Below are 27,624 nucleotides of genomic sequence, written 5' to 3'. Positions count from 1 at the left end.
CCCAGACCAGCTGCGGGGAGTTAGAGGGGAATCATCCATTATCAGAAGCACAGCATTTGCACTAAAGAAATGTCTCTGCTCTGTTTAACCCTTAATTTGTTCTTAATCCATAAGCATTTAAGGCATCTAGGCGTTTCATTCTACAACATATGTACTAGAAAATCATCCATAGTTCCCTCTAGCTCCCTGCAGCTGGTCTGGGTATGTCAATGACGTGATGGAGATAAAACTTCTCGTTGTAGCTGTGTGGAGATAGGAGTAACAATGGAACTAGTGTTGTCACTTGTTTGTGCTTATGACCTGACACACATAGTCACATGCACATAGTCACAAGGAAAAACCATAGTGGCTCAATGTCCTGGGAGGATGGCTGTTGGGACAGGCTTAAATGTATGTGTTTGAGAATGGGTTATGGACATGACATGTGTAAACCATGTTTAAGTATTAATGTATAAGTTTTATGTGTTATGAAATGATAAGGGTAAAACAGAATGAACATGATTGATACTTTGTACTCCAGTTGCATGCCTGGATAGTGAATATAGTCAATACAGTGTGAATGTTCTTTAACGTACGTACAGTGGGGGAAAAAGTATTTAGTCAGCCACCAATTGTGCAAGTTCTCCCACTTAAAAAGATGAGAGAGGCCTGTAATTTTCATCATAGGTACATGTCAACTATGACAGACAAAAATAGATTTTTTTTCTCCAGAAAATCACATTGTAGGATTTTAATGAATTTATTTGCAAATTATGGTGGAAAATGAGTATTTGGTCAATAACAAAAGTTTCTCAATACTTTGTTATATACCCTTTGTTGGCAATGACACAGGTCAAACATTTTCTGTAAGTCTTCACAAGGTTTTCACACACTGTTGCTGGTATTTTGGCCCATTCCTCCATGCAGATCTCCTCTAGAGCAGTGATGTTTTGGGGCTGTCGCTGGGCAACACGGACTTTCAAAGATTTTCTATGGGGTTGAGATCTGGAGACTGGCTAGGCCACTCCAGGACCTTGAAATGCTTCTTACGAAGCCACTCCTTCGTTGCCCGGGCGGTGTGTTTGGGATCATTGTCATGCTGAAAGACCCAGCCACGTTTCATCTTCAATGCCCTTGCTGATGGAAGGAGTTTTTCACTCAGAATCTCACGATACATGGCCCCATTCATTCTTTCCTTTACACGGATCAGTCGTCCTGGTCCCTTTGCAGAAAACAGCCCCAAAGCATGATGTTTCCACCCCCCATGCTTCACAGTAGGTATGGTGTTCTTTGGATGCAACTCAGCATTCTTTGTCCTCCAAACATGACGAGTTGAGTTTTTACCAAAAAGTTTTGGTTTCATCTGACCATATGACATTCTCCCAATCCCCTTCTGGATCATCCAAATGCACTCTAGCAAACTTCAGACGGGTTTGGACATGTACTGGCTTAAGCAGGGGGACACGTCTGGCACTGCAGGATTTGAGTCCCTGGTGCGTAGTGTGTTACTGATGGTAGGCTTTGTTACTTTGGTCCTAGCTCTCTGCAGGTCATTCACTAGGTCCCCCGTGTGGTTCTGGGATCTTGCGTGGAGCCCCAGATCGAGGGAGATTATCAGTGGTCTTGTATGTCTTCCATTTCCTAACAATTGCTCCCACTGTTCATTTCTTCAAACCAAGCTGCTTACCCATTGCAGATTCAGTCTTCCCAGCCTGGTGCAAGTCTACAATTTTATTTCTGTTGTCCTTTGACAGCTTTTTGGTCTTGGCCATAGTGGAGTTTGAGTGTGACTGTTTGAGGTTGTGGACTGGTGTCTTTTATACTGATAACAAGTTCAAACAGGTGCCATTAATACAGGTACCGAGTGGAGGACAGAGGAGCCTATTAAAGAAGAAGTTACAGGTCTGTGAGAGCCAAAAATCTTGCTTGTTTGTAGGTGACCAAATACTTATTTTCCACCATAATTTGCAAATAAATTCATTAAAAATCCTACAAAGTGATTTTCTGGAATTTTTTTCTCAATTTGTCTGTCATAGTTGACGTGTACCTATGATGAAAATTACAGGCCTCTCTCATCTTTTTAAGGGGGAGAACTTGCACAATTGGTGGCTGACTAAATACTTTTTTCCCCCACTGTATGTATATAATTTCTTGAGTCACGCCACCAATATAATGAGATAAGTGACAGAGGCCACATTTAGAGACACTCACGTAGCCCTTGTAAGTAAATAACATGTGACAATGAAATATGTTATTCATTCACCATTCACATAGAGAGGAGTAACTATGTACAGTGAGGGAAAAAAGTATTTGATCCCCTGCTGATTTTGTACGTTTGCCCACTGACAAAGAAATGATCAGTCTATAATTTTAATGGTAGGTTTATTTGAACAGTGAGAGACAGAATAACAACAACAAAATCCAGAAAAACACATGTCAAAAATTTTATAAATTGATTTGCATTTTAATGAGGGAAATAAGTATTTGACCTCCTCTCAATCAGAAAGATTTCTGGCTCCCAGGTGTCTTTCATATAGGTAACGAGCTGAGATTAGGAGCATACTTAAAGGGAGTGCTCCTAATCTCAGCTTGTTACCTGTATAAAAGACACCTGTCCACAGAAGCAATCAATCAATCAGATTCCAAACTCCCCACCATGGCCAAGACCAAAGAGCTCTCCAAGGACGTCAGGGACAAGATTGTAGACCGGCACAAGGCTGGAATGGGCTACAAGACCATCGCCAAGCAGCTTGGTAAGAAGGTGACAACAGTTGGTGCGATTATTCACAAATGGAAGAAACACAAAAGGACTGTCAATCTCCCTCGGCCTGGGGCTCCATGCAAGATCTCACCTCGTGGAGTGCAATGATCATCAGAACGGTGAGGCATCAGCCCAGAACTACACGGGAGGGTCTTGTCGATGATCTCAAGGCAGCTGGGTCCATAGTCACCAAGAAAACAATTGGTAACACACTACGCCGTGAAGGACTAAAATCCTGCAGCGCCCGCAAAGGTCCCCTGCTCAAGAAAGCACATATACAGGCCAGTCTCAAGTTTGCCCAATGAACATCTGAATGATTCAGAGGAGAACTGGTTGAAAGTGTTGTCGTCAGATGAGACCAATATGGAGCTCTTTGGCATCAACTCAACTCACCGTGTTTGGAGGAGGAGGAATGCTGCTTATAACCCCAAGAACACCACCCCCCACCGTCAAACATGGAGGTGGAAACATTATGCTTTGGGGGTGTTTTTCTGCTAAGGGGACAGGACAACTTCACCGCATCAAAGGGATGATGGACAGGGCCATGAACCGTCAAATCTTGGGTGAGAACCTCCTTCCCTCAGCCAGGGCATTGAAAATGGGTCGTGGATGGGTATTCCAGCATGACAATGACCCAAAACACACGGCCAAGGCAACAAAGGAGTGGCTCAAGAAGAGCATATTAAGGTCCTGGAGTGGCCTAGCCAGACGTACAAAATCAAACGTACAAAATCAGCAGGGGATCAACTACTTTTTTCCCTCACTGTATGTTGTATAAGCATGACTATGCATTTGTTTCTGTATAAAAGGAGACCTCCGAGTCAGGGAAAACAGGTGTTCTGCAGACCATCTCGGCTTTTGTTACTTCGTGTCAATAAAGGTCTATCTTGATTCTACAAAAACTCTGGAAGAACTTTTGATTTTTAACAAGTATAGTGATAATTATCCACAACAGTTGGGCCAAAGTAACAATGTGTTCCATTCTTCTTCTATCAGTTCCCTCCCTGAGAGCAAAGTCACAGAACATCCTAGCACAATCAGGAAACATTTACATTACATTTACGTCATTTAGCAGACGCTCTTATCCAGAACGACTAACAAATTGGAAACAACACGCTACATGTAGTCACGCATTTGCAGAGACACAGAGGACACTAAAATGTCCACTACATACTGTTCTACCCACTTTATGTAAATTATATACTGTATTCTGGCTCATGCTGTAGAAATACAGCTGTACACACATTTTCTATTAATATACTGTCTATACACACACCATTCACATACATAAACTGTATATTTATTTATATTCTGGACTCTGACCTTGCTCGTTCTGACCTTGCGCTTCTGATAAATCTTAATCCAAAAGTTAAAAAGAACAAGAGATTATGTGTGTGTTATTGTATTGCTAGATATTGCTGCATTGTTGAAGCTAGAAACATAAGCGTTCTGGACATTCTGCAACAACCTCCACGTTCTGAGTGTCTGAACAAAGGTGGAGGTGTAAAATAAAGTGTTGTTAAAGAGGCCATCAAAAAACATCCTAAGAATTCAAAGGGTCTCCTGTGAGAACAACTTTTGTTTGTATTCCAGAACAGCCCTGGGAGCCTAACCAACTGATGCCCAACAGTGTCACAGACTAGTGCTAATTGCTCTGGATTAGCATTCACACCTAACCAACAGACACGTTTGGCTGCGGCAACAGAATGTACCCAGCCTGCAAGTACCCTCTAAAATCAACAAGAATATACAAGAAGGATGCTCTAGACATGAATATCAATTTAAGTACGTAAAATATTTATTTAGAAACAAATAACAAAATAAACCAACATATTAAAGAAATAACACTAGGTTAAAAAAATAGGTTACAAGTATACGGTAATGCACCAGGTGTGGTTACTAATCACACACGTTTCCTGTCAGTGTTGATTGTTTTTTTCCGTCATACGTATAGCGTCAAATTTGAATCTATAACTACGAAGAACTATAAAAGCTTATATACTGAAATACAGAACCAGAATACAAAGGTCTAACTACTGCAATGCAACTTTGTTTAAGCTGGCTCAGTATCTTGAACTGTACAGTACTGCTCATCCTGTGGCAACAAAAGGAATCGATTTAAACTCCAGCAAAATAACTATTGATAATGTAACCATTGAAAAGGTATGAGATTGTAGAAAGTAAGAGTCAAGAGATGAAATTATGTAGCCTACAAATTCAAACAAACTGCAGTGAATTTGTCATAGTTCACATTCTGTGAAACATTCAAACAGTAAACATGAGGTTTGCATAAAATACAGTTTACCCCAAACTTAAAAAATAAAATAAAATAAATTGCCACCCAATGGCCCACAAAACTTTAGTTCATGTTTTTTAATGACAAAGTCTCGCAATGTTACCCGTCAGGCCTGAGGTAGAGGATACTGTCAGATATATTGGCTAAGTCATTTAAGAATATAAAATGATAACTACGATAAATAACTGTATTATGAACTGCCCAACCTTACCACAATAAGGTCAATTTCTGCATTTCTGCATTTTTTGTTATAAAAAAGGTAATCATAAACAAAAAACAGAAATTGTACACAGCCTATATTTCCATGGGAAACGTGTTACAAGAATCAGATTGTCAACAATCCTCACTCCACTCCTCCATTTCATAACAGGAGGGAATACAAACTAGTCTTGGGATAGCTGCTGGAATTTCCTCTGAAACTCCTGGAAGGCGGTGGAGGAAGACTTGGGGACTTTAGTGGTCGAAGAGGTGAGAGGACAATATCTCTTCTGAGGGCCAGCAGACCATGAACCTACTGGGAGTGTAATAGTTAATTTGTTACAATACATTTAACAATAAATAAAAACAAAAAAAACAGACATCCTCACATTTTGGAATGGCATAGATACAAAAACACATTCCAGATACAAAAAACACTTTACATACAAATGACGTGCAATATAGGAAGCCACAATACATTCATTTTCCACATATGGTTGAATAGATAGCATGCGCTATTACCTTGGGATTTCTGGACTATTGTTTTAGGACTCTCAGTCGTTGCAGCAACAGGACCAGCCATTTCTTATGGGAAAAAGTGTTTCATTGTGAAAAGGGATAAATGTCTTATTACAGGTAACTGTTATTGGAGTAACCATAATTGGAGTAAGACTAGGGCTGGGCAATATGGCTCAAATATCGTATCACAATATTGTTCAAATTTATGGTATGACCGTATTTTATGTTTTTGAATAATACAAGTTCTAAATATTCAGGACCCTAGGGTGGCAACACATTAATTGATTTCAATGTGGCATTCTACATTAATTGTTTTATACTGTTCATTCCAACTTCAATAACGTAGGGCTGCATGATAGATATGGGCAAAGAAATCTGGGCCTACAGTAGTTTATTGGTGAACTGTTGAAATCATGGAAACATCATGATTACTGTAATTCAATAGTTGGTATATAGTGGGCATTACTTTAACACATTGTTATTTGACATGACAACAAATTAATAAGCCAGGGAGGAATTATTTTGACAGGACAGGAGCCAGAGTGTTGGTCAGTGTTTCCTAGGGGACCCTATACAATTGTTACATTTTGTGTGTATTCTCTTACAGTGGGGAAAAAAAGTATTTAGTCAGCCACCAATTGTGCAAGTTCTCCCACTTAAAAAGATGAGAGAGGCCTGTAATTTTCATCATAGGTACACGTCAACTATGACAGACAAAATGAGGGAAAAAAATCCAGAAAATCACATTGTAGGATTTTTTATGAATTTATTTGCAAATTATGGTGGAAAATAAGTATTTGGTCAATAACAAAAGTTTCTCAATACTTTGTTATATACCCTTTGTTGGCAATGACACAGGTCAAACGTTTTCTGTAAGTCTTCACAAGGTTTTCACACACTGTTGCTGGTATTTTGGCCCATGCAGATCTCCTCTAGAGCAGTGATGTTTTGGGGCTGTCGTGGCTGAAACACGGACTTTCAACTTCCTCCAAAGATTTTCTATGGGGTTGAGATCTGGAGACTGGCTAGGCCATTCCAGGACCTTGAAATGCTTCTTACGAAGCCACTCCTTCGTTCCCGGCGTGGTGTGTTTGGGATCATTGTCATGCTGAAAGACCCAGCCACGTTTCATCTTCAATGCCCTTGCTGATGGAAGGAGGTTTTCACTCAAAATCACATGATACATGGCCCCATTCATTCTTTCCTTTACACGGATCAGTCGTCCTGGTCCCTTTGCAGAAAAACAGCCCCAAAGCATGATGTTTCCACCCCCCATGCTTCACCTAAAGATGGGTTAGCTGAAAATGTCACGAAAATGATCTGCACGCTTCAAATGGGACAGAAGTCCGTGAGTTGTTGTGATTCTGGATAGCCAGATAAATACCAACAATACAAGAAACTGTCATGTGGGGAATCGTAAGTGACTTGTTTCAGCTAGTTGTTTTGACTGATTTCATGTCAATGCTAATATGGCTAAAATTAGCTAGCAAGCTAACCAACAACTGTAACAATGTATTTGAGAGACAAATGCATTTGCACAATGAGCACTTATATTTTCAATAAACATTGAAGAAATATAGTTTACATGTCAACAACTAAACAACTTTTTTGCTACATAGTTGCGCACGGATCGGTTGTATTGCTAAACAAACAGCCAGTCGATTCCTCTCCGATTTAGAAACATACTGATGTAGGCCTACATCAGCAATGGTATCAGGCTGTATATTGGCTAGCTACATTTGCGCCGACTCTGATTATATTTGGATAGCTAGTTAGCCAGATAATTAGCGATTAGCATTAGTGGCTAACATGATTTATTGTGACACGCGCCAGAGTTGCATATCACATTTAACAAACCAAACACTGAAATACAGTTATAGAAGGTAAAGTTCAAACCCAAACCGGTCCTTGCATCAATACTGGTATACAGTAAAATATGCTATACCGCCCAGCCCTAAGTAAGACAGAGCAAGGATATCTGTTTTGCTATTACTTACCCTTCATTGAACCCATCTGTGTCCGAGTGTCCATGGGTTCTTGCCCATCATTGAAGTTGAACGACTCTGGCAGCACACTGAACCTCAGAACACTGTTCTCCTCAAGAGGCAAAAGAGCAGGGTTCCTGATCTTATTTGTACTTTTTCCACTGCATCAGGTTTGCTGGATGGCACTGCCTCAATCTTAGATTTCTTCAGTCTGAGTTTCAGGCCATTTAAGATTCTCTCTCTTTCAATGTGCCGAAAAAGTCTGCTTGGCCCTTGCGGTTCTTTCTGGTGTGGCTCGTCTTTCAGAGGATAATGCACTACCATCTGTGTTGGTGGAGGCAACAGTATTTTTGAGCAACTTCAGCACAAACAATATTTGGAGCAAAGCCTCTTCGGTTTCGTAGTCTTGATGCTCTGCCTCTGGACTTTGTCTTCTTTGTCGGCACAAAACTGTTCTCCCACTCGTTGAAGATCCGTTGTCTGACTGGGCTTTCCACTGGAGGGCTGGTCTCGGACTTGACATTCACACTGAGGGTTATAGGAGGTGCTGGAGCTTTGTCTGCAAAAGGTCTGGGTCGAGAAGAATTATGGTCCTTGTGTTGGCCAGTTGCTACAGTCCCATTTGTCCTCTGGTGCGAGGAACCAAACAAGGCCAGAGTTACTATGCTGACCCTCGAAATCTTGGTCCTAATTCCAGGTTCTGCTGGCTTCTGGAGATTGGAAGAAGAGCGACCTTCAAAAGGCTGCAAAGATTTAGAAGTACTTGTATTGGGGGGCTCGAAATCATCATCATCATCATCTGTGTCAGTCAAGTTGACCTCAGGAACAAGTTGAAAGAAGGGAACCAAACCTTCCCTCATTTTCTTTCGCTTTCTTGGGACAGATAATTTTGAATGAGGACCTTCAACACATCTCTTGTGTCCAACCCCTTTTTGTTTAACCTTGCAGCTATGATTTCTTTTAGAAGATAGATGCTTGTGACATCTTTGTGCCAAGGGGAGTGATGTTAGGAAACTGATTTTCTCTGCTGGTTGGGGTAGCAGATTAGAAGTAGGAATGGTAACTGTAGGAATGACTTCACTACCCCTAGGGTTCCTTTCTTCCAAAGTGACACTAAGTGCTTGTACACATTCCATTTCTTTCTGTTGTGGCTGTACATTGTCCAACACTACCTCGGACATTGGGGTGGACACTTTAAGAAAGTCTTCATAGCTCGAGAAGACATCTTCAATTTTAACTTCAACAATGTTTGGGCAGTTGATGGGCAGGCGCAGTGATGGGGGGTTTTGACAAAGGCAAGCTCTTCGCCCCATTAGTGTATGGGCGATCAGTCTCAGATTCACTATCACACAAGACAATAGTTTGGCATTCAATGCCTGTAGATTTCCATGATTGGGGATTCCCATTTTTACCAGGATTCCCTTCCCTCTTTCCTTCTGCTGTGCCATTTGATTTACACAAATGCAGGCTTTCCCTTTGTCCTGCATTTGTTGTGCTCGGTTCAACAGCCAAAGTTCCCTCGACAAACGCCTTCACATTCACAGTGGCCTTTGCCGAACCCAATTCAGTCTTGTACTGGCATTTGCAGGATGAAGAATTGGTGGACCCACTGAACACTGCCTTCCAACGTGAGAGGCAACAGTAATCATCTGATTGGACATCCCCTTCCTTTTCAAATTTTACCTCGTCAACTTCACATCTATTCCTCAGATGATTTATCCTCCACTGAGTAATCTTTCAACTCATTCAGCTCCACATCCATTGGCAATTCCAGCTGGTCTTCTCCTACTTTGTCTTGCAGTAGCTGGTCATTGAAAAACCGCATAGCCTCTTCTGGTGGCAGCCGTTGATCTCCAGGGAGGAAAATGGGTCACAAATAATTATGCTTTCACTTTCTCTCTTAACCGGTGAGGGGGGCTGTGTAGAGCTGTGTACCAAACTTGACCCTTGAATTTCTTTAGGATCAGAGGGTGCTGGTCTCTCCGTCTGAATCACCTCAGTCTGCATGTCACTGGCAGAGTCTGCAGATTTTTCATCTTCAGTACAAATCAGTTTTGGTTGTTCATCTCCTCTTTGAAGAGTCTGTTGGTCATACCTTAGTGACCAAGGGAATCCAAACTCCTGTCTATGTCATCAAGCTGCTTATTGGTGTTCAACCATGAGGACTCTTGCCCCGGGACCTCGGGGTAAACAGAATCATGTTTAAGAATGACACATTTCTCTTCAACTTGAGCCCAGTTTTTGCACCTGACTTGTGAAAAGATGACAGACTGTGATGCCATATCTTTGCCACACACAGATCGAACCTCTCGCATTATATTCTGTAAAATATCAGATCTTGCAGCATACATAAGCTTCTGCCCATCTCCATCCCAATAGAGGTTTAGTAGTTTGCTTTCAACCGGTGTCTCAGAGCATTTTGGATGTTGCACAGTGTCTACCAACTCCTTCAATTTACCAAGTGTCCATTTGATTACAGGAACTGAGGACAATTCAAAATGTCCTCATCTGAAACTACTTTTTCATTTGTTTCCTCACTCCAATTGGTGAACATTCACATGAGTGTTCATTTCTGTGCCAGCTAACTCTTTTCTCTGAGTGGCTTGACATTCCAAATTAGATAATGGTTGAGAATCCACTTTCTCTACATGTAAGCAGTTTGATAGTGACCGTTCAGACTCAAAACATGAATATGTCTTGGCCATTTCAACATCAGACGTTTCTGAATCCTGAGTCGGTGTTTTTTCAGCGCTCGATTCTAATGTAGCTTCTGGTCTGACCTTGGGGACCTCTTGTCCAGATTCATTTGTCAAAGATGCAGATACAGTAAGGGTTGTTTGGGCTTGTGATGATTCTTCCCTATGGTCGCTCACATTTTCACCACCAGTTGAGAACGATATACCTTGGGTAGTCAAGGGAATTCTATCAGCCACGTTGAGAGGTGTGTTTGTCTGCATACACTTCGATAGTGGTTGTACAACTGCGATGGCCTTCTGCACCGTAAGAACAGAGGGGGCATTACTTGCAGATGATCCTTGCAGGACCAGAGCACTTTCATTAGGTTTATCTCCAATCAAAATAACATTTTCTGCTCTAAATCCATTTCCACTTTTGTCCTCTGTTACCGTTACGTAATAGCCCTGTCTTATGGGGTATGACGGAGGCACACACTCACAGTTTTGCTGGCCTGAAAACTGCATACCATGATTTGGCACAGATGAAGATGGTCCAGTGTTGGATATCAGAACATAGGTGTTTTTTGGCTTGTTACGTAGGGTATGGGCTGACCCTTGGTTTGGTGCGTGTTGCAGAGAATGTGCTCCTGCCCCAACCACATGTCCCGTCCTTGTTCAGCACGGGTCCATGGGATTGCTGGCCTGGGAATGGTGGAGGAGCGGAGGAGCGGGTGTGCTGGACTGACGACTGTATACTATTGTTTGGCACAGATGAAGATGGTCCAGTGTTGGATACCCGAACATAGGTGCCGTCTGCCTTGTAATGTAGGGTTGATATGCTTTTGATATGGGGCCTAGGATATGGGACATGGTGTGCATTATTTTCAATGGCCCCTGCCTGACTGTTCATATTTGCACAATTTGACGCAAGTCTGTTCTGTTGTGGTGGGATGGTAAGGCCTGCAGGGCGATATCTTGGAACATTATTAAGAGAAGGGTTATGCATAACATTGTATTGAGGATTCTGGCTAATGTTATGCATTGGCATTGACTGCCCCACTGTAGCATTTGGTACATTGACCCGATTGTTGCTGTCCGTGAGAGGTTGACAGGGATACATTTGACTCTGGTTTGATGGGCCAGTTTGGACAGGTGCGCCATGTTGAACCCTGTTCATCTCAGTCCTGCCGTTATTGTTTTGATTTTGAATGAAATACAACAGTTGTATATATGCTGTGGGAGACAGTGGAGATGGTTTTGATGGCACGCTACTTGTCTCCTGTACACTTTGCAAAGAGTTTGGTGTTTGTGGATACCCCTGATGAGGAGCTTGAACTGCCATCCTACTTGAATCTTGTCCACTCACTACAGTCCATTGATGATTGACATGATTGGGACTCCTACCCATTGCAAGAACAGCAGAGGTACCACTGGAGGCCCCCTCTTGTCTGCCAAGTACCAGCTGCTGACTGCCACTTGCTGGGCTTTGGAGATAAATACAATTTGTATTCAGTGGTGCATTAATATCAGAGGGGCAGTGAATGGTTACACCCTGACCATCCTTTACCAAACTCTGTGGATTGTTATTATTAACACCCAAAGACCCATGTCCCTGCTGGAAAGTGGGTTGAGATGCATCGTTAACCCTTCCGGGCAGGGTGTGATGGTTTCCACTTCGTGATGTAACACATGTTGATTGTGCAGCCGCATTGCTAGTAAAGAGTGATGTCAAAAGGGGACTAGTGGCTATTAGGTCCTGCTCTTTTGTGGGTGCCTGTTGATTCTGGGTCTGTCCACTCCAGTAACCTCCACCGATTACTTGACTGCTGTGTGGTAGGCATTGACCACCTTGTGTATACGCCACAGCTGGTCTTACCGGCCCATATTGATGAGAATAGCTGCTCGGATTCGCACTCATCTGACCACTGGTGACTTGGGGACTTGAGGATTGTCCAGTGATTGATTGATCCGGTCCACTTTGGGGCCAGGTAGAGGTCTGCATTCTCCTTGGCTTCTCAGTCTCACCTTCTGCCCTGTGGTATGGCAGAATGTAACCTTTTCTGAAATGAAAAACCAGGATTAGCCCAACAAATGCACAGTAACAAATTTAGCTTGTATCCAATGGTAAAATCTAGGGTAATCAAAAAAGTGTTAAACAAATCAAAATATATTTTATATTTGAGATTCTTCAAATAGCCACCCTTGAAATATTCCGGATTGACTGACCTTTATGCCTTAAAGTAATAATGGACTGTAATTTCTCTTTGCTTATTTGAGATGTTGTTGCCATAATATGGACATGGTCTTTTACCAAATAGGGCTATCTTCTGTATACCACCCCTACCTTGTCACAACACAACTGATTGGCTCAAACGCATTAAGGTCTTAACTTTTAAGAAGGCACACCTGTTAATTGAAATGCATTCCAGGTGACTACCTCATGAAGCTGGTTGAGAGAATGCCAAGAGTGTGCAAAGCTGTCATCAAGGCAAAGGGTGGCAATTTGAAGAATCTCAAATATAAAATATATTTTATTTGTTTAACAGTTTTTTGATTACTACATGATTCCATGTGTTAATTCATAGTTTTGATGTCTTCACTATTATTCTACAATGTAGAAAATAGTTTTAAAAAATAAAGAAAAACCCTGGAATGACTAGGTGTGTCCAAACTTTTGACTGGTACTGTAAGTATTAAGAAATTGAGCTCAGGTGCATGCTGTTTCCATTGATCATCCTTGAGACGTTTCTACAACTTGATTGGAATCCACCTGTGGTAAATTCAATTGATTGGACATGATTAGCAAAGGCACACACCTGTCTATATAAAGGTCCCACAGTTGACAGTCAATGTCAGAGCAAAAACCAAGCCATGAGGTCGAAGGAATTGTCTGTAGAGCTCCGAGACAGGATTGTGTCGAGGCACAGATCTTGGGAAGGGTACCAAAATATTTCTACACCATTGAAGGTCACCAAGAACACAGTGGCCTCCATCATTCTTAAAATAAAATAAGTTTGGAACCACCAAGACTCTTCCTAGAGCTGGCCGCCAGGCCAAACTGAGCAATCGGGGTAGAAGGGCCTTGGTCAGGGAGGTGACATATTTGGGTATTTTTGGAGCATTTGTTCATGATTTATAGGAGCATTTGTTCATGTTTTTTTGTCCCCGTACTGCACAACGAGGATGAGGAAGTGAATAGCTGGTTGGCGTAAGTTTCTCAAAAACAAGTGAAATCGCAAAAAATAAATCTCCTTTATGGGTGAAAACGTCATGGAGTAGGCCATTCAAGGAGTTGATCTGATGGTGCCCTCTGATGTCGTCGGCCTCCCTCCTTGCTTAAGTTGCAATAGAAAACAAAAAGAGGAAAGGCTGACCACATGTTATAAATGTAATTATACTTGTGACATTGTTACGTACAAGGACACCCCATGACATTTGAAATACTTAATTTAACAAAACTTCTGAATGTAGTTTTTATTACTGTGCGTTGAGCTATTGCTGCACATTTAGCCCAGGTGCACACCTAACGGAGGTTCCACAAGACCTGACACAGATCAATGCAATACACTTACCAGAAAAATGTACAACAGAACCTTATTGTAACATAATCAGTTCCATCTTTCACTGTTGCTCTTAGCAAAAAAAAAAAAAAACCTACAGGAGAAAAGGAGCCCGTCCGATGTTTACCTCATGTGCATTTGCGGCATTCTGATTGGTCAAGAGTATTATACATTCTTTGGAACTTGGGATATCGAAATAGTGAAATTATGTCAAATGCCCATCCCTATTTATCACTATGATAGGCCAGTAGCATCAACCATAGTCCATTGTTTTCCATCAGTCAGTGAGTGCGGTTACATGCACACAAGTGTGATTATTGTGGATAGTCAGATTAATATAATAGCTTGATGAAAACTTTTACATGCTTTGCAAGAAGAACAATACATGCTTTGCAAGAAGAACGATGTCTCTAATAATCCTGTTTACAAAGACATCTGAAAATCAGGCTACCTGATGGCACTCTGAAAATGCAGAAAATCGGCAATCAAAATAAACGTTCTAGCACAGCTTAAATGTTAGTTTTGGGAAGCATTTGAGTTCAGACAAAGTTTGTATGTGAAAACTACTTCTAAGACGCATACATTCAGTTGTTCCAAACACACTTCATTCACGCTAAAGAGGGAGGCTTGCTTGGCTGGTGCTAGCACATGCGCAGATCAAATACACAGCTGGAACGCAGATTAAGGTGTTTACGTTAGGGATGCACATTTCTGTCAATTTTGCTGCCGACTAACTGACCCTTATTAACCGGTCAACAAACAGGAAACTTTTTCCAAACAGTAAAATGACGAGACCAACAGAAAATACTATGAGAGCTTTCTTTTGTATTTTACACCCCTTTTTTCTCCCCAATTTCGATCTTGTCTCATCACTGCAACTCCCCAACGGGCTCGGGAGAGGTGAAGGTGGAGTCACGCGTCCTCCGAAACATGACCTGCCTAACCGCGCTCCTTAACAGCCGCCAGCTTCACCCGGAAGCCATCCGCACCAATGTGTCGGAGGAAACACAGTTCAACTGGCAACCGGGGGCAGCATGCAGGCACACGGCCCGCCACAGCACGATGGGCACGATGGGCCAACTGTGCACCGTCCTATGGGACTTCCGGCCACGGCTGGTTGTGGCACAGCCCGGGAATGAACCCGGTCTGCAGTAACGCCTCTAGCACGGAAAACACAGTTTTTAACAATGCACTTAATGCGAGCGGTTCCATTTGTGACAGAGATGAAAATCTCAGTTAGAAACTTAGAAAGAGGGGTAATCAAACAGCAACTACTATGATGGGTTGCTACTATGACTAGGATTGTGCCTTTGGCTTCTGGACACCGAAATAAAGTTGATATGAAAACCAATAGAAAAGGAGAAAAATGTCTATCAAATATTTGTCTCCACATTTCTATGGCTGAATTTTCGCAAGGCTAGTTTTAAGCAAGGTAAGATATGCTTAATTATTTGAAATAAAGTAAAATGTTCAGCTTTCAAACAATTATACAGCCTCAAGCTCACATTGCAAAGTGGTGGGTATTTATACACTGCTCAAAAAAATAAAGGGAACACTTAAACAACACAATGTAAATCCAAGTCAATCACACTTCTGTGAAATCAAACTGTCCACTTAGGAAGCAACACTGATTGACAATAAATTTCACATGCTGTTGTGCAAATGGAATAGACAACAGGTGGACATTATATGCAATTAGCAAGACACCCCCAATAAAGGACTGGTTTTGCAGGTGGTGACCACAGACCACTTCTCAGTTCCTATGCTTCCTGGCTGATGTTTTGGTCACTTTTGAATGCTGGCGGTGCTTTCACTCTAGTGGTAGCATGAGACGGAGTCTACAACCCACACAAGTGGCTCAGGTAGTGCAGCTCATCCAGGATGGCACATCAATGCGAGCTGTGGCAAGAAGGTTTGCTGTGTCTGTCAGCGTAGTGTCCAGAGCATGGAGGCGCTACCAGGAGACGGGCCAGTACATCAGGAGACGTGGAGGAGGCCGTGGGAGGGCAACAACCCAGCAGCAGGACTGCTACCTCTGCCTTTGTGCAAGGGGGAGCAGGAGGAGCACTGCCAGAGCCCTGCAAAATGACCTTCAGCAGGCCACAAATGTGCATGCGTCTGCTCAAACGGTCAGAAGCAGACTCCATGAGGGTGGTATGAGGGCCCGACGTGGCATTTCTTTGGGGGGGCCTCCATGTGCTCGCCAGAGGTAGCCTGACTGCCATTAGGTACCGAGATGAGATCCTCAGACACCTTGTGAGACCATATGCTGGTGTGGTTGGCCCTGGGTTCCTCCTAATGCAAGACAATGCTAGACCTCATGTGGCTGGAGTGTGTCAGCAGTTCCTGCAAGAGGAAGGCATTGATGCTATGGACTGGCCCGCCCGTTCCCCAGACCTGAATCCAATTGAGCACATCTGGGACATCATGTCTCGCTCCATCCACCAACGCCACGTTGCACCACAGACTGTCCAGGAGTTGGCGGATGCTTTAGTCCAGGTCTGGGAGGAGATCCCTCAGGAGACCATCCGCCACCTCATCAGGAGCATGCCCAGGCGTTGTAGGGAGGTCATACAGGCACGTGGAGGCCACACACACTACTGAGCCTCATTTTGACTTGTTTTAAGGACATTACATCAAAGTTGGATCAGCCTGTAGTGTGGTTTTCCACTTTAATTTTGAGGGTTACTCCAAACATCCAGACCTCCATGGGTTGATAAATTTGATTTCCATTGATAATTTGTGTGTGATTTTGTTGTCAGCACATTCAACTATGTAAAGAAAAAAGTATTTAATGAGATTATTTCATTCATTCAGATCTAGGATGTGTTATTTTAGTGTTCCCTTTATTTTTTTGAGCAGTGTATTTATTAAGGAACCCCATTAGCTGCTGCCTTGGCACCTCGGTGCATTCAGCATGTCAACACTTCTTACAAAAACAAGTAATGATGAAGTCAATCTCTCCTCCACTTTGAGCCATGAGAGATTTACATAATGTTAGCTCTCTGTGTACATTTAAGGGCCAGCCGTGCTACCCTGTTCTGAGCCAAAAAATTCTAAGCAGTTTAGTCACCTCAACTTGCTCAGTTTCCACATTATTTATTACAAGATTTAGTTTAGGTTTATGGTTTAGTGCAGGGGTGTCAAACTCATTTTAGCTCAGGGGCCACATGGAGGAAAATCTATTCCCAAGTGGGCCGGACCGGAAAAATCATGGTATATATAACTTAAAAACAACAACTTCAGATTGTTTTCTTTGTTTTAATACGATCAACATACAACATAAAGCTGGAGCCTGAGGACAGTGTGTCCAAAATAGTACAAGCACAACATCACTATTAATCATAAAACACGTCAAGTTTATTTGAAAATTCTAAAGAAAAAGAACACACAAACACACAATGCCTCAGTGATTAACAGAACTGTTTCACAGATCACAGAACTATATCAGGGTGTCATTTCTCAGGCAGAAATGTAGATAAAAATAATGAAATCCTGTTTCCCAAAACAAGTGCAAGAACCACAGAGTCAAGAATAGGTTAAATATACAAATAAAATAAAATCAATTAAAAACAATAGCACATAAAAACATATAAACATAAATCTGAAAGCATTGCTCAAACTCCCGTAACAGTCCCGTTATTTTATCTTTGAACCGCTTCATGTCTGCCACATGTTGGGTCGCGCACACATTTTTCAGACAGGGAAGTGAGCTGCATCACCACCGGCAAGTTGCGTCTCCCACAATGACAGCTTCAACTTGAAAGAACGTATGCTCTCATAATACTGCGTGACAACTTTGTTGCGCCCTTGCAGCTGTTTGTTCAAGTTATTCAGGTGCTCTGTAACATCCACCATAAATGCAAGGTCCTGCATCCATTCTGCGGAATGAAATTCTAACACTGGTTTGCCCTTTTCTTCCATGAACTGTTCAATTTCTTCTCGTAAATCAAAGAAACGCCTCAGCACAGCACCGCGGCTTAACCATCTTACCTCAGTGTGGTATGGCAGGCCATAGATGTGGTCTTTCTCTCTGAGAAGGCTGTCAAACTGACGGTGATTCAGGCTTCTGGATCGGATGAAATTAACAGTTTGGATGACCACCTTTATGACGTTATCCATCTTTAATGACTTGCAACACAAAGCCTCCTGGTGCAAAATACAGTGAAAAGTCAAAAATCACGTCCTCCATTTGCAGATTGCACTTTCTCTCTGAACTTTGTCACAACGCCTGCTTTTTTCCCGATCATTGAGGGCGCACCATCTGTAGCCAGGCTGACAGCGCGGGACCAGTCCACTCCGACCCTGTCCAGCGCGCCGACGAGTGCGGTAAAAATATCAGCTGCTGTCGTTGTATCTGTCATCGGCACCAACTCCACGAACTCCTCGGTGACGGTCAATGTGTCATCAACTCCGCGGATGAAAATGGCCAGTTGTGCAACATCTGTAATGTCCGTGCTTTCATCAATTGCAACCGAAAACGCAATAAATGACTTTACTTTTTGCTTCAACTGGCTGTCCAAATCCACTGAAAGATCGGAAATCCTGTCTGCAACTGTGTTTCTTGTCAGGCTGATATTTGCAAAAGCCTGCCGCTTTTCAGGGCACACAATCTCCGCTGCCTTCATCATGCATGTTTTTACAAATTCACCCTCACTAAATGGTTTTGAAGCCACTGCGATTTCATTAGCAACGAGGTAGCTAGCTTTCACTGCAGCGTCACTGATGTCTCGGCTGTGAGTAAACACAGACTGCTGTTTCTTCAGACCCGCCAACAGTTCATTCACCTTCTCTCATCTCCGCTGTCCTTGAAAGTTGTCATATTTGTCGGCATGAAGACTCACATAGTGGCGACAAAGGTTATATTCTTTCAGCACTGCAACATGCTCTGAACACACCAAACATACAGCTTTCCCATTCAATTCCGTGAATAAATAGGATGACCATTTTTCATGGAACACTCTGCGTCCACTTTTCTCTTTTTTGACAGAGACATATTGGGGCAATGAGGGTGCCAAAGCACATAATGTTAAAAGTAGAAGCCTTAATAAATATCGCGGGCAAAACAAAGTAGCTCATTGGCTGCACGTGCTTGACCTACTTGCTCTGCCCCGTTATAAACAGTTTGCTTCCTTAACACAATTGCTATTGCGCCATTCAGTGGACGCAATTGGAACAGCAGTTTATTTTATAGAAAAATTATTGCAGCTCATTTTTATACTTTACAACATTATTATTTTTTTTTTTAATCATCTCGCGGGCCGGATTAAACCCGTTTGCGGGCCTGATCCGGCCCGCGGGCCGGACGTTTGACACCCCTGGTTTAGTGAATGATTTGTCCCAAATACAATGTTTTTAGTTTTTGAAATACTTAGGACTAACTTATTCCTTGTCACCCATTCTGAAACTAACTGCAACTCTTTGTTAAGTGTTGCAGCGATTTCACTCGCTGTAGTAGCTGGCATGTATAGTGTTGAGTCATCTGCATACATAGCCACACTGACTTTACTCAAGGCCAGTGGCATGTCACTAGTAAAGATTGAAAAAAGTAAGGGGCCTAGACAGCTGCCCTGGGGAATTCCTGATTCTACCTGGATGACGCGCTGATAGTCAACGATAGGCAGGCTATAGCCTATGCATCCGAATGGCGAATGGGAGGCGCGCTTTAAGTGCTGAGATTGAGAAATAAAAATAGCTATTTTTTTTTATCGTGGTCACCAAAGTTAACACCCGATTGAATTTTAATTGTTATTTGTTGCGCAATGACTTGGATTACAAAAGCAGGTTTCACTCCAGTAGCCTACAAGCTTTTTGAGGAGCTACTCTCGCGCTGTCTGACAGGTGGTAGGCTATTCCACTCCTCAAACAAGGCTCTGTACGCTGTGCTAACGACTAACGGAAATACACAGGCGCAAATTTAATCCCACAGAAATTATGCAAATTAACCGATAGACCAGTCAAATTTATTTTTTGCAGCTAACCGATTAACGGTTAACAGTTAATATCCCTAGTTTTCACGTCTTAATAATTAGAAAGATTGCTCAGAAAACCAGGTGTTTTAATCGGAGTACGCTTACTTCAATTTTGAACTTACACCGATTAAGATAATCAGAGTAAGGTATTTATAACTATTGCATAATCTGCCTACTACCAAAGTCAATTTAATATCAAATTATTAGTGTGCATGTAAACATACTCAGTGAGTCATTCATGCTGTGTTATCAGATCAGTCCCTCGTATCTAATAAACGTAGGTTAGCTGTCGTAGGTCAGTGGTTTTCAAACCTCTCCTCGGGGACCCCAGACAGCCCTGAACTACAGGTAGTGTTGTGGAAATACTTCTCAAAAGATATCTCTCAGACACCGGAGCTTGTGAATACAAAGTAACAAGCCCAGCTGGTCCATTGAGCAACTGCCCATCCTAACTCTGAGCTCTCCTTTTATACAGTTTCATCCTTACACAACATACATAGTCACACCTCTTTATGTAAATAGTTGACATCTTTTAGTTCCATGCCACTATGGTTTCCAAAGTCCAATTGATTTCTCTCTAGGAGGGGTTTCCCCTCCCCTTTGCCTCTTATCACAGTTATTGGTGGCGTGACCAGGACACTTGCCCAAAAAATAATATACAGTGGGGAAAAAAAGTATTTAGTCAGCCACCAATTGTGCAAGTTCTCCCACTTAAAAAGATCAGAGAGGCCTGTAATTTTCATCATAGGTACACGTCAACTATGACAGACAAATTGAGGAAAAAAAATCCAGAAAATCCCATTGTAGGATTTTTAATGAATTTATTTGCAAATTATGGTGGAAAATAAGTATTTGGTCAATAACAAAAGTTTATCAATACTTTGTTATATACCCTTTGTTGGCAATGACACAGGTCAAATGTTTTCTGTAAGTCTTCACAAGGTTTTCACACACTGTTGCTGGTATTTTGGCCCATTCCTCCATGCAGATATCCTCTAGAGCAGTGATGTTTTGGGGCTGTCGCTGGGCAACACAGACTTTCAACTCCCTCCAAAGATTTTCTATGGGGTTGAGATCTGGAGACTGGCTAGGCCACTCCAGGACCTTGAAATGCTTCTTACGAAGCCACTCCTTCGTTGCCTGGGCGGTGTGTTTGGGATCATTGTCATGCTGAAAGACCCAGCCACGTTTCATCTTCAATGCCCTTGCTGATGGAAGGAGGGTTTCACTCAAAATCTCACGATACATGGCCCCATTCATTCTTTCCTTTACACGGATCAGTCGTCCTGGTCCCTTTGCAGAAAAACAGCCCCAAAGCATGATGTTTCCAACCCCATGCTTCACAGTAGGTATGGTGTTCTTTGGATGCAACTCAGCATTCTTTGTCCTCCAAACATGACGAGTTGAGTTTTTACCAAAAAGTTATATTTTGGTTTCATCTGACCATATGACATTCTCCCAATCCTCTTCTGGATCATCCAAATGCACTTCAGACGGGCCTGGACATGTACTGGCTTAAGCAGGGGGACACGTCTCGCACTGCAGGATTTGAGTCCCTGGCGGCGTAGTGTGTTACTGATGGTTGGCTTTGTTACTTTGGTCCCAGCTCTCTGCAGGTCATTCACTAGGTCCCCCGTGTGGTTCTGGGATTTTGCTCACCGTTCTTGTGATCATTTTGACCCCACGGGGTGAGATCTTGCGTGGAGCCCCAGATCGAGGGAGATTATCAGTGGTCTTGTATGTCTTCCATTTCCTAATAATTGCTCCCACAGTTGATTTCTTCAAACCAAGCTGCTTACCTATTGCAGATTCAGTCTTCCCAGCCTGGTGCAGGTCTACAATTTTGTTTTTGGTGTCCTTTGACAGCTCTTTGGTCTTGGCCATTGTGAAGTTTGGAGTGTGACTGTTTGAGGTTGTGGACAGGTGTATTTTACACTGATAACAAGTTCAAACAGGTGCCATTAATACAGGTAACGAGTGGAGGACAGAGGAGCCTCTGAAAGAAGAAGTTACAGGTCTGTGAGAGCCAGAAATCTTGCTTGTTTGTAGGTGACCAAATACTTATTTTCCACCATAATTTGCAAATAAATTCATTAAAAATCCTACAATGGGATTTTCTGGATTTTTTTTCCTCAATTTGTCTGTCATAGTTGACGTGTACCTATGATGAAAATTACAGGCCTCTCTCATCTTTTTAAGTGGGAGAACTTGCACAATTGGTGGCTGACTAAATACTTTTTTTCCCCACTGTACATACATACGTTAAAGGATAATTACATAGTGTGTTGATTATATTTACTATCCAGGCATGCATCTGGATTACAATGTGTCAATCATGCTTATTCTGTTTAGCCCTTATCATTTCATAACATATGTACTGGAAAATTACCCATAATCCCCATAATTTGTGGCGCATACATATACTAACATCTCCACATAGGCCAGAATATCGTAAGAAATGTAAGCACAGTTGATAAATGAGGCCCCAGGCTTTGTGTTCAGCTCCGCCCTTAATACCCCGCAAATACTGCATCCAAAACAACCGTTTTGCAGTGTAACTGCAGTTAGAGTGCAGTATAACTGCAGTACACTGCAGTTATTCTGCAATCACTGCGTCCAAAGTCGACTGCAGTTAAGGCACTTCTACTGCAGTTTCAAAACTGCAATCTTTTTTGTAAGGGCACGACTACATCATTCACGCAAGGGCTATATCCTACTTTAATGTAAATTATGAAAGGCTTACCTTGTACCTATGTTTGTCCTCTGTAGTTGTATGCCTTTCTTTGTTTGCTGAAATCACTACTTTTTCAATAAAAGTTAATAAAATACAACTGACTGTTTGCTCATTTCTGTTTCTCGAAGATGGCAACTCAGCGAAAATGCACAGGATCAATAAGTATTTGGAGATCTAGGTCTGTCGTCAGAGATTCAATTCGCGCCGAATTGACTAATTCAAGGTATGCGTTTAAGAATTACATGTTTTTTAAGTATTGACCTTGGGCGAATCGATTTATTCGGAGATTAATTCCACAAAGCCTGTTCTCTGCTCAACTCAGTTGATGGAGTTCATCAGAAAACTTCCTTCAAGATGGAGTTGATTTTAGTCAGCTACACCGGACCACCCGGTGTCACGTGGTATCAAGTGAAATAAAGCCACTAGTCTGAGTTGCTTTGGAATTCTAAAAATATTAAAAATCACAATATCAGGCAGGATCATTTAGTCAAATAATGAATACTTTCCTCATTTTCTGTCAGCCAAATAAACACTGCCTTACAAAATTGCCTTGCTTTAGTCAGAAAACTCAAGCTGTAGGCTGAAGTTATCTGCTGTCCAGCTGTGCTTCATGTTAGTAAGAGAGACCTACAATTATATTTTAAAAAGGGTACTTACAGATTATTCTAAAGAGACATTGTCCGTTAAAACCCGTAATCCTCAAATTGCTAATTTGCCTCCAGCTTCAGCATCCACGCCAACAACGTTTGCTACGGTCACTTTTTCTGAGGTGCATTAATTTCGCTTGAACGTTTACTACGTTGCGGAACTGTTTGTATTAAACAACACTTCTTGTTGTTCTTGTTGTTGTTCTTCTTCTTCAGTGGGGTTTATCTGCGGTTGGCATCCAACGTTATGGTGCCTTACCGCCACCTACTGTACTGGAGAATGTGCCAGAGACACGGATAATCGAAATCCTACCTGCCAGCGTTGCTCTCAAAAAAGATAACAAAATATTTGAGACTATATCTAATGAAGTTCTACTCAATATACTCTTTAAACTAATTTCCTGTATCCCCTTCTCCCTCATACTAGATCTCATCCTCTCTCGTTCCCTATGATACTGCCCACACTGTAGCAATACATGCTCCACGGTCTCTGTTTCCTGACAATAATCACACTTTCCTGTTGGATGCTTTCCTATCACATTTAATGTCTTATTCAACTGGCTGTGTCCTACCCTTAATCTTGTAAAAATAGCCTCCTCTCTTCTGTCCCTTCTTGCCGTCCTCCCCTCCCTGACTTTCCTCTGTACCTGAAATAAATGCCTTCCCTTATTATTTATATTCCACTGCTCCTGCCATCTCTGCACCATCACTGTATATATCAGTCTTTTTGCCTCTGCCTTGCTCATTGACACTTCAACATCAACATCCCCACTACTAAGTGCTTGTTTAGCCTGTTCATCTACTGCCTCGTTCCCTCCACCCCCACATGGGCTGGGACCCAAGTAAATCTTATCTGAATACCCATCTGTTTAATCCAGGTCTCAGGCAGCCTCTGGAACTGCCGTTCTGCTGCCAACAAGGCTGACTTCATCCCAGCCTATGCTACCCTCCAGTCCCTCGACTTCCTGGCGCTGACGGAAACATGGATTACCACTGAAAACACTGCTACTCCTACTGCTCTCTCCTCGTCTGACCATGTGTTCTCGCATACCCCGAGAGCATCTGGTCAGAGGGGTGGTGGCACAGGAATCCTCATCTCTCCCAAGTGGTCATTCTCAATTTTTCCCCTAACCCATCTGTCTATCTCCTCATTTGAATTCCACGCTGTCACAGTCACTAGCCCATTTAAGCTTAATATCCTTGTCATCTATCGCCCTCCAGGTTCCCTAGGAGAGTTCATCAATGAGCTTGACGCCTTGATAAGTTCCTTTCCTGAGGATGGCTCACCCTTCACAGTTTTGGGGGATTTCAACCTCCCTACGTCTACATTTGACTCATTTCTCTCTGCCTCCTTCTTTCCACTCCTCTCCTCTTTTGACCTCACCCTCTCACCATCCCCCCCCACTCACAAGGCAGGCAATACGCTTGACTTCATCTTTACTAGATGTTGCTCTTCTACTAATCTCACTGCAACTCCCCTCCATGTCTCCGACCACTACTTTGTATCCTTTTCTCTCTCGCTCTCCTCCAACACTACTCACTCTGCCCCTACACAGATGGTAACGCGCCGCCGCAACCTTCGCTCTCTCTCTCCCACTACTCTCTCCTCTTCCATCCTATCATCTCTTCCCTCTGCTCAATCCTTCTCCCTCCAATCTCCTGATTCTGCCTCCTCAACCCTCCTCTCCTCCCTTTCTGCATCCTTTGACTCCCTGTGTCCCCTATCCTCCCGGCCGGCTCGGTCCTCCCCTCCAGCTCCGTGGCTTGATGACTCATTGCGAGCTCACAGAACAGAGCTCCGGGCAGCTGAGCGGAAATGGAAGAAAACTAAACTCCCCTGCCGACCTGGCATCTTTTCACTCCCTCCTCTCTACATTTTCTTCATCTGTTTCTGCTGCAAAGGCCACTTTCTACCACTCTAAATTCCAAGCATCTGCCTCTAACCCTAGGAAGCTCTTTGCCACATTCTCCTCACTGCTGAATCCTCCCCCCTCCTCCCTCTCTGTGGATGACTTTGTCAACCACTTTGAAAAGAAGGTTGACGACATCCGATCCTAGTTTGTTAAGTCTAATGACACTGCTGGTCCTGCTCACACTGCCCTACCCTATGCTTTGACTTCTTTCTCCCCTCTCTCTCCAGATAAAATCTTGCGACTAGTGACTGCAGGCCGCCCAACAACCTGCCCGCTTGACCCCATCCCCTCCTCTCTTCTCCAGACCATCTCCGGTGACCTTCTCCCCTACCTCACCTCGCTGATCAACTCATCCTTGACCGCTGGCCATGTCCCTTCCGTCTTCAAGAGAGCGAGAGTTGCACCCCTTCTCAAAAAACCAAGACTCGATCCCACTGATGTCAACAACTACAGACCAGTATCCCTTCTTTCTTTTCTTTCCAAAACTATTGAGCGTGCCGTCTTTAGCCAACTCTCTTGCTATCTCTCTCAGAATTACCTTCTTGATCCAAACCAGTCAGGTTTCAGGACTGGTCATTCAACTGAGACTGCTCTTCTCTGTGTCACGGAGGCTCTCCGCACTGCTAAAGCTAACTCTCTCTCCTCTGCTCTTGTCCTTCTAGACCTGTCTGCTGCCTTTGATAAAGTGAACCATCAGATCCTCCTCTCCACCCTCTCCGAGCTGGGCATCTCCGGCGCGGCTCACTCCTGGATTGCGTCCTACCTGACCGGTCGCTCCTACCAAGTGGCGTGGCGAGAAGCTGTCTCCGCACCACGTGCTCTCACCACTGGTGTCCCCAGGGCTCAGTTCTAGGCCCTCTCCTTTTCTCCCTATACACCAAGTCACTTGGCTCTGTCATATCCTCACATGGCCTCTCCTATCATTGCTACGCTGACGATACACAACTAATCTTCTCCTTTTCCCCCTTCTGATAACCAGGTGGCGAATCGCATCTCTGCATGTCTGGCCGACATATCAGTATGGATGACGGATCACCACCTCAAGCTGAACCCTGGCAAGACAGAGCTGCTCTTCCTCCCGGGGAAGGACTGCCCGTTCCATGATCTCGCCATCACGGTTGACAACTCCGTTGTGTCCTCCTCCCAGAGTGCGAAGAGCCTTGGCGTGACCCTGGACAACACCCTGTCGTTCTCCGCTAACATCAAGGCGGTGACCCGATCCTGCAGGTTCATGCTCTACAACATTCGGAGAGTACGACCCTGCCTTACACAGGAAGCGGCACAGGTCCTAATCCAGGCACTTGTCATCTCCCCGTCTGGATTACTGCAACTCGCTGTTGGCTGGGCTCCCTGCCTGTGCCATTAAACCCCTACAACTCATCCAGAATGCCGCAGCCCGTCTGGTGTTCAACCTTCCCAAGTTCTCTCCGTCACCCCCTCCTCCGCACACTCCACTGGCTTCCAGTTGAAGCTCGCATCCGTTACAAGACCATGGTGCTTGCCTATGGAGCAGTGAGGGGAACGGCACCTCCGTACCTTCAGGCTCTGATCAGTCCCTACACCCAAACGAGGGCATTGCGTTCATCCACCTCTGGCCTGCTGGCTCCCTTCCTCTGCGGAAGCATAGTTCCCGCTCAGCCCAGTCAAAACTGTTCGCTGCTCTGGCACCCCAATGGTGGAACAAGCTCCCTCACGACGCCAGGACAGCGGAGTCACTCACCACCTTCCAGAGACATTTGAAACCCCACCTCTTTAAGGAACACCTGGGATAGGATAAAGTAATCCTTCTACCCCCCAAAAAAAAAAAAAAAAAAAAAAAAGTATAATTGTAAAGTGGTTATCCCACTGGCTATAGGGTGAATGCACCAATTTATAGTCGCTCTGGATAAGAGCGTCTGCTAAATGACGTAAATGTGCCCTTGAGCAAGGCACTTAACCCTAATTGCTCCTGTAAGTCGCTCTGGATAAGAGCGTCTGCTAAATGACTAAAATGTAAATGTAAAAATGTAATCCTGCCATGGGTTTGTAGCACCTCATAAAGCAGGTCTTGTCTGCTCACGTGAGCTAAAGGACTGGAGACTCATTAACACTGCACATGAATCAGAGCAAAGAACTACTCTGTCTTGTTTGACTTCCTCCAGCCACTGCAAGGCCAACAGTATGGCCATCAGCTCCGCCGTATATACAGCCAGATGATCTGTAATACGTTTCCTGACTTCTGTTATGTATGGTACGACGTGCTGTACGTCGTACTGTACGTTGTTATGGTTTACGACAGTGTGCTGCGTTACGGATGAATGGGTTGTCAGAATGTGTGGCACATGTCATTAAACGACAGAGTGATGTACAATGTGAAACTGTGCAGATGTCCGTTCTTCTACAACT

General features: G+C 43.3%; 1 protein-coding gene and 1 long non-coding RNA gene across 2 annotated transcripts; both read right to left on the bottom strand.

The window, feature by feature from the left end:
* Nucleotides 1-4,805: 4,805 nt before the first annotated feature.
* LOC121540583 lies at nucleotides 4,806-7,991 on the bottom strand. The gene is made up of 3 exons (XR_006659990.1): nucleotides 7,751-7,991; nucleotides 5,757-5,819; nucleotides 4,806-5,550 (listed from the first exon to the last, which is right to left on the bottom strand). It is a non-coding gene; the product is annotated as an uncharacterized LOC121540583 (long non-coding RNA).
* A 3,014-nt stretch (nucleotides 7,992-11,005) lies between these two features.
* On the bottom strand, nucleotides 11,006-23,502 carry LOC123488261. Its single transcript, XM_045219157.1, has 2 exons — nucleotides 23,337-23,502; nucleotides 11,006-12,473 (listed from the first exon to the last, which is right to left on the bottom strand). Exon 2 carries the CDS (start codon nucleotides 12,413-12,415, stop codon nucleotides 11,006-11,008), a length of 1,410 nt encoding a protein of 469 aa, XP_045075092.1. The 5' UTR covers nucleotides 12,416-12,473; nucleotides 23,337-23,502.
* Nucleotides 23,503-27,624: the final 4,122 nt, after the last annotated feature.

The sequence above is a fragment of the Coregonus clupeaformis genome, unplaced genomic scaffold (genome assembly GCF_020615455.1).
Source record: "Coregonus clupeaformis isolate EN_2021a unplaced genomic scaffold, ASM2061545v1 scaf2102, whole genome shotgun sequence".
NCBI lineage: Eukaryota > Metazoa > Chordata > Actinopteri > Salmoniformes > Salmonidae > Coregonus > Coregonus clupeaformis.
The sequence above is the reverse complement of the archived record's forward strand: the minus strand, read 5'-3'. Positions and strand labels throughout refer to the sequence as shown.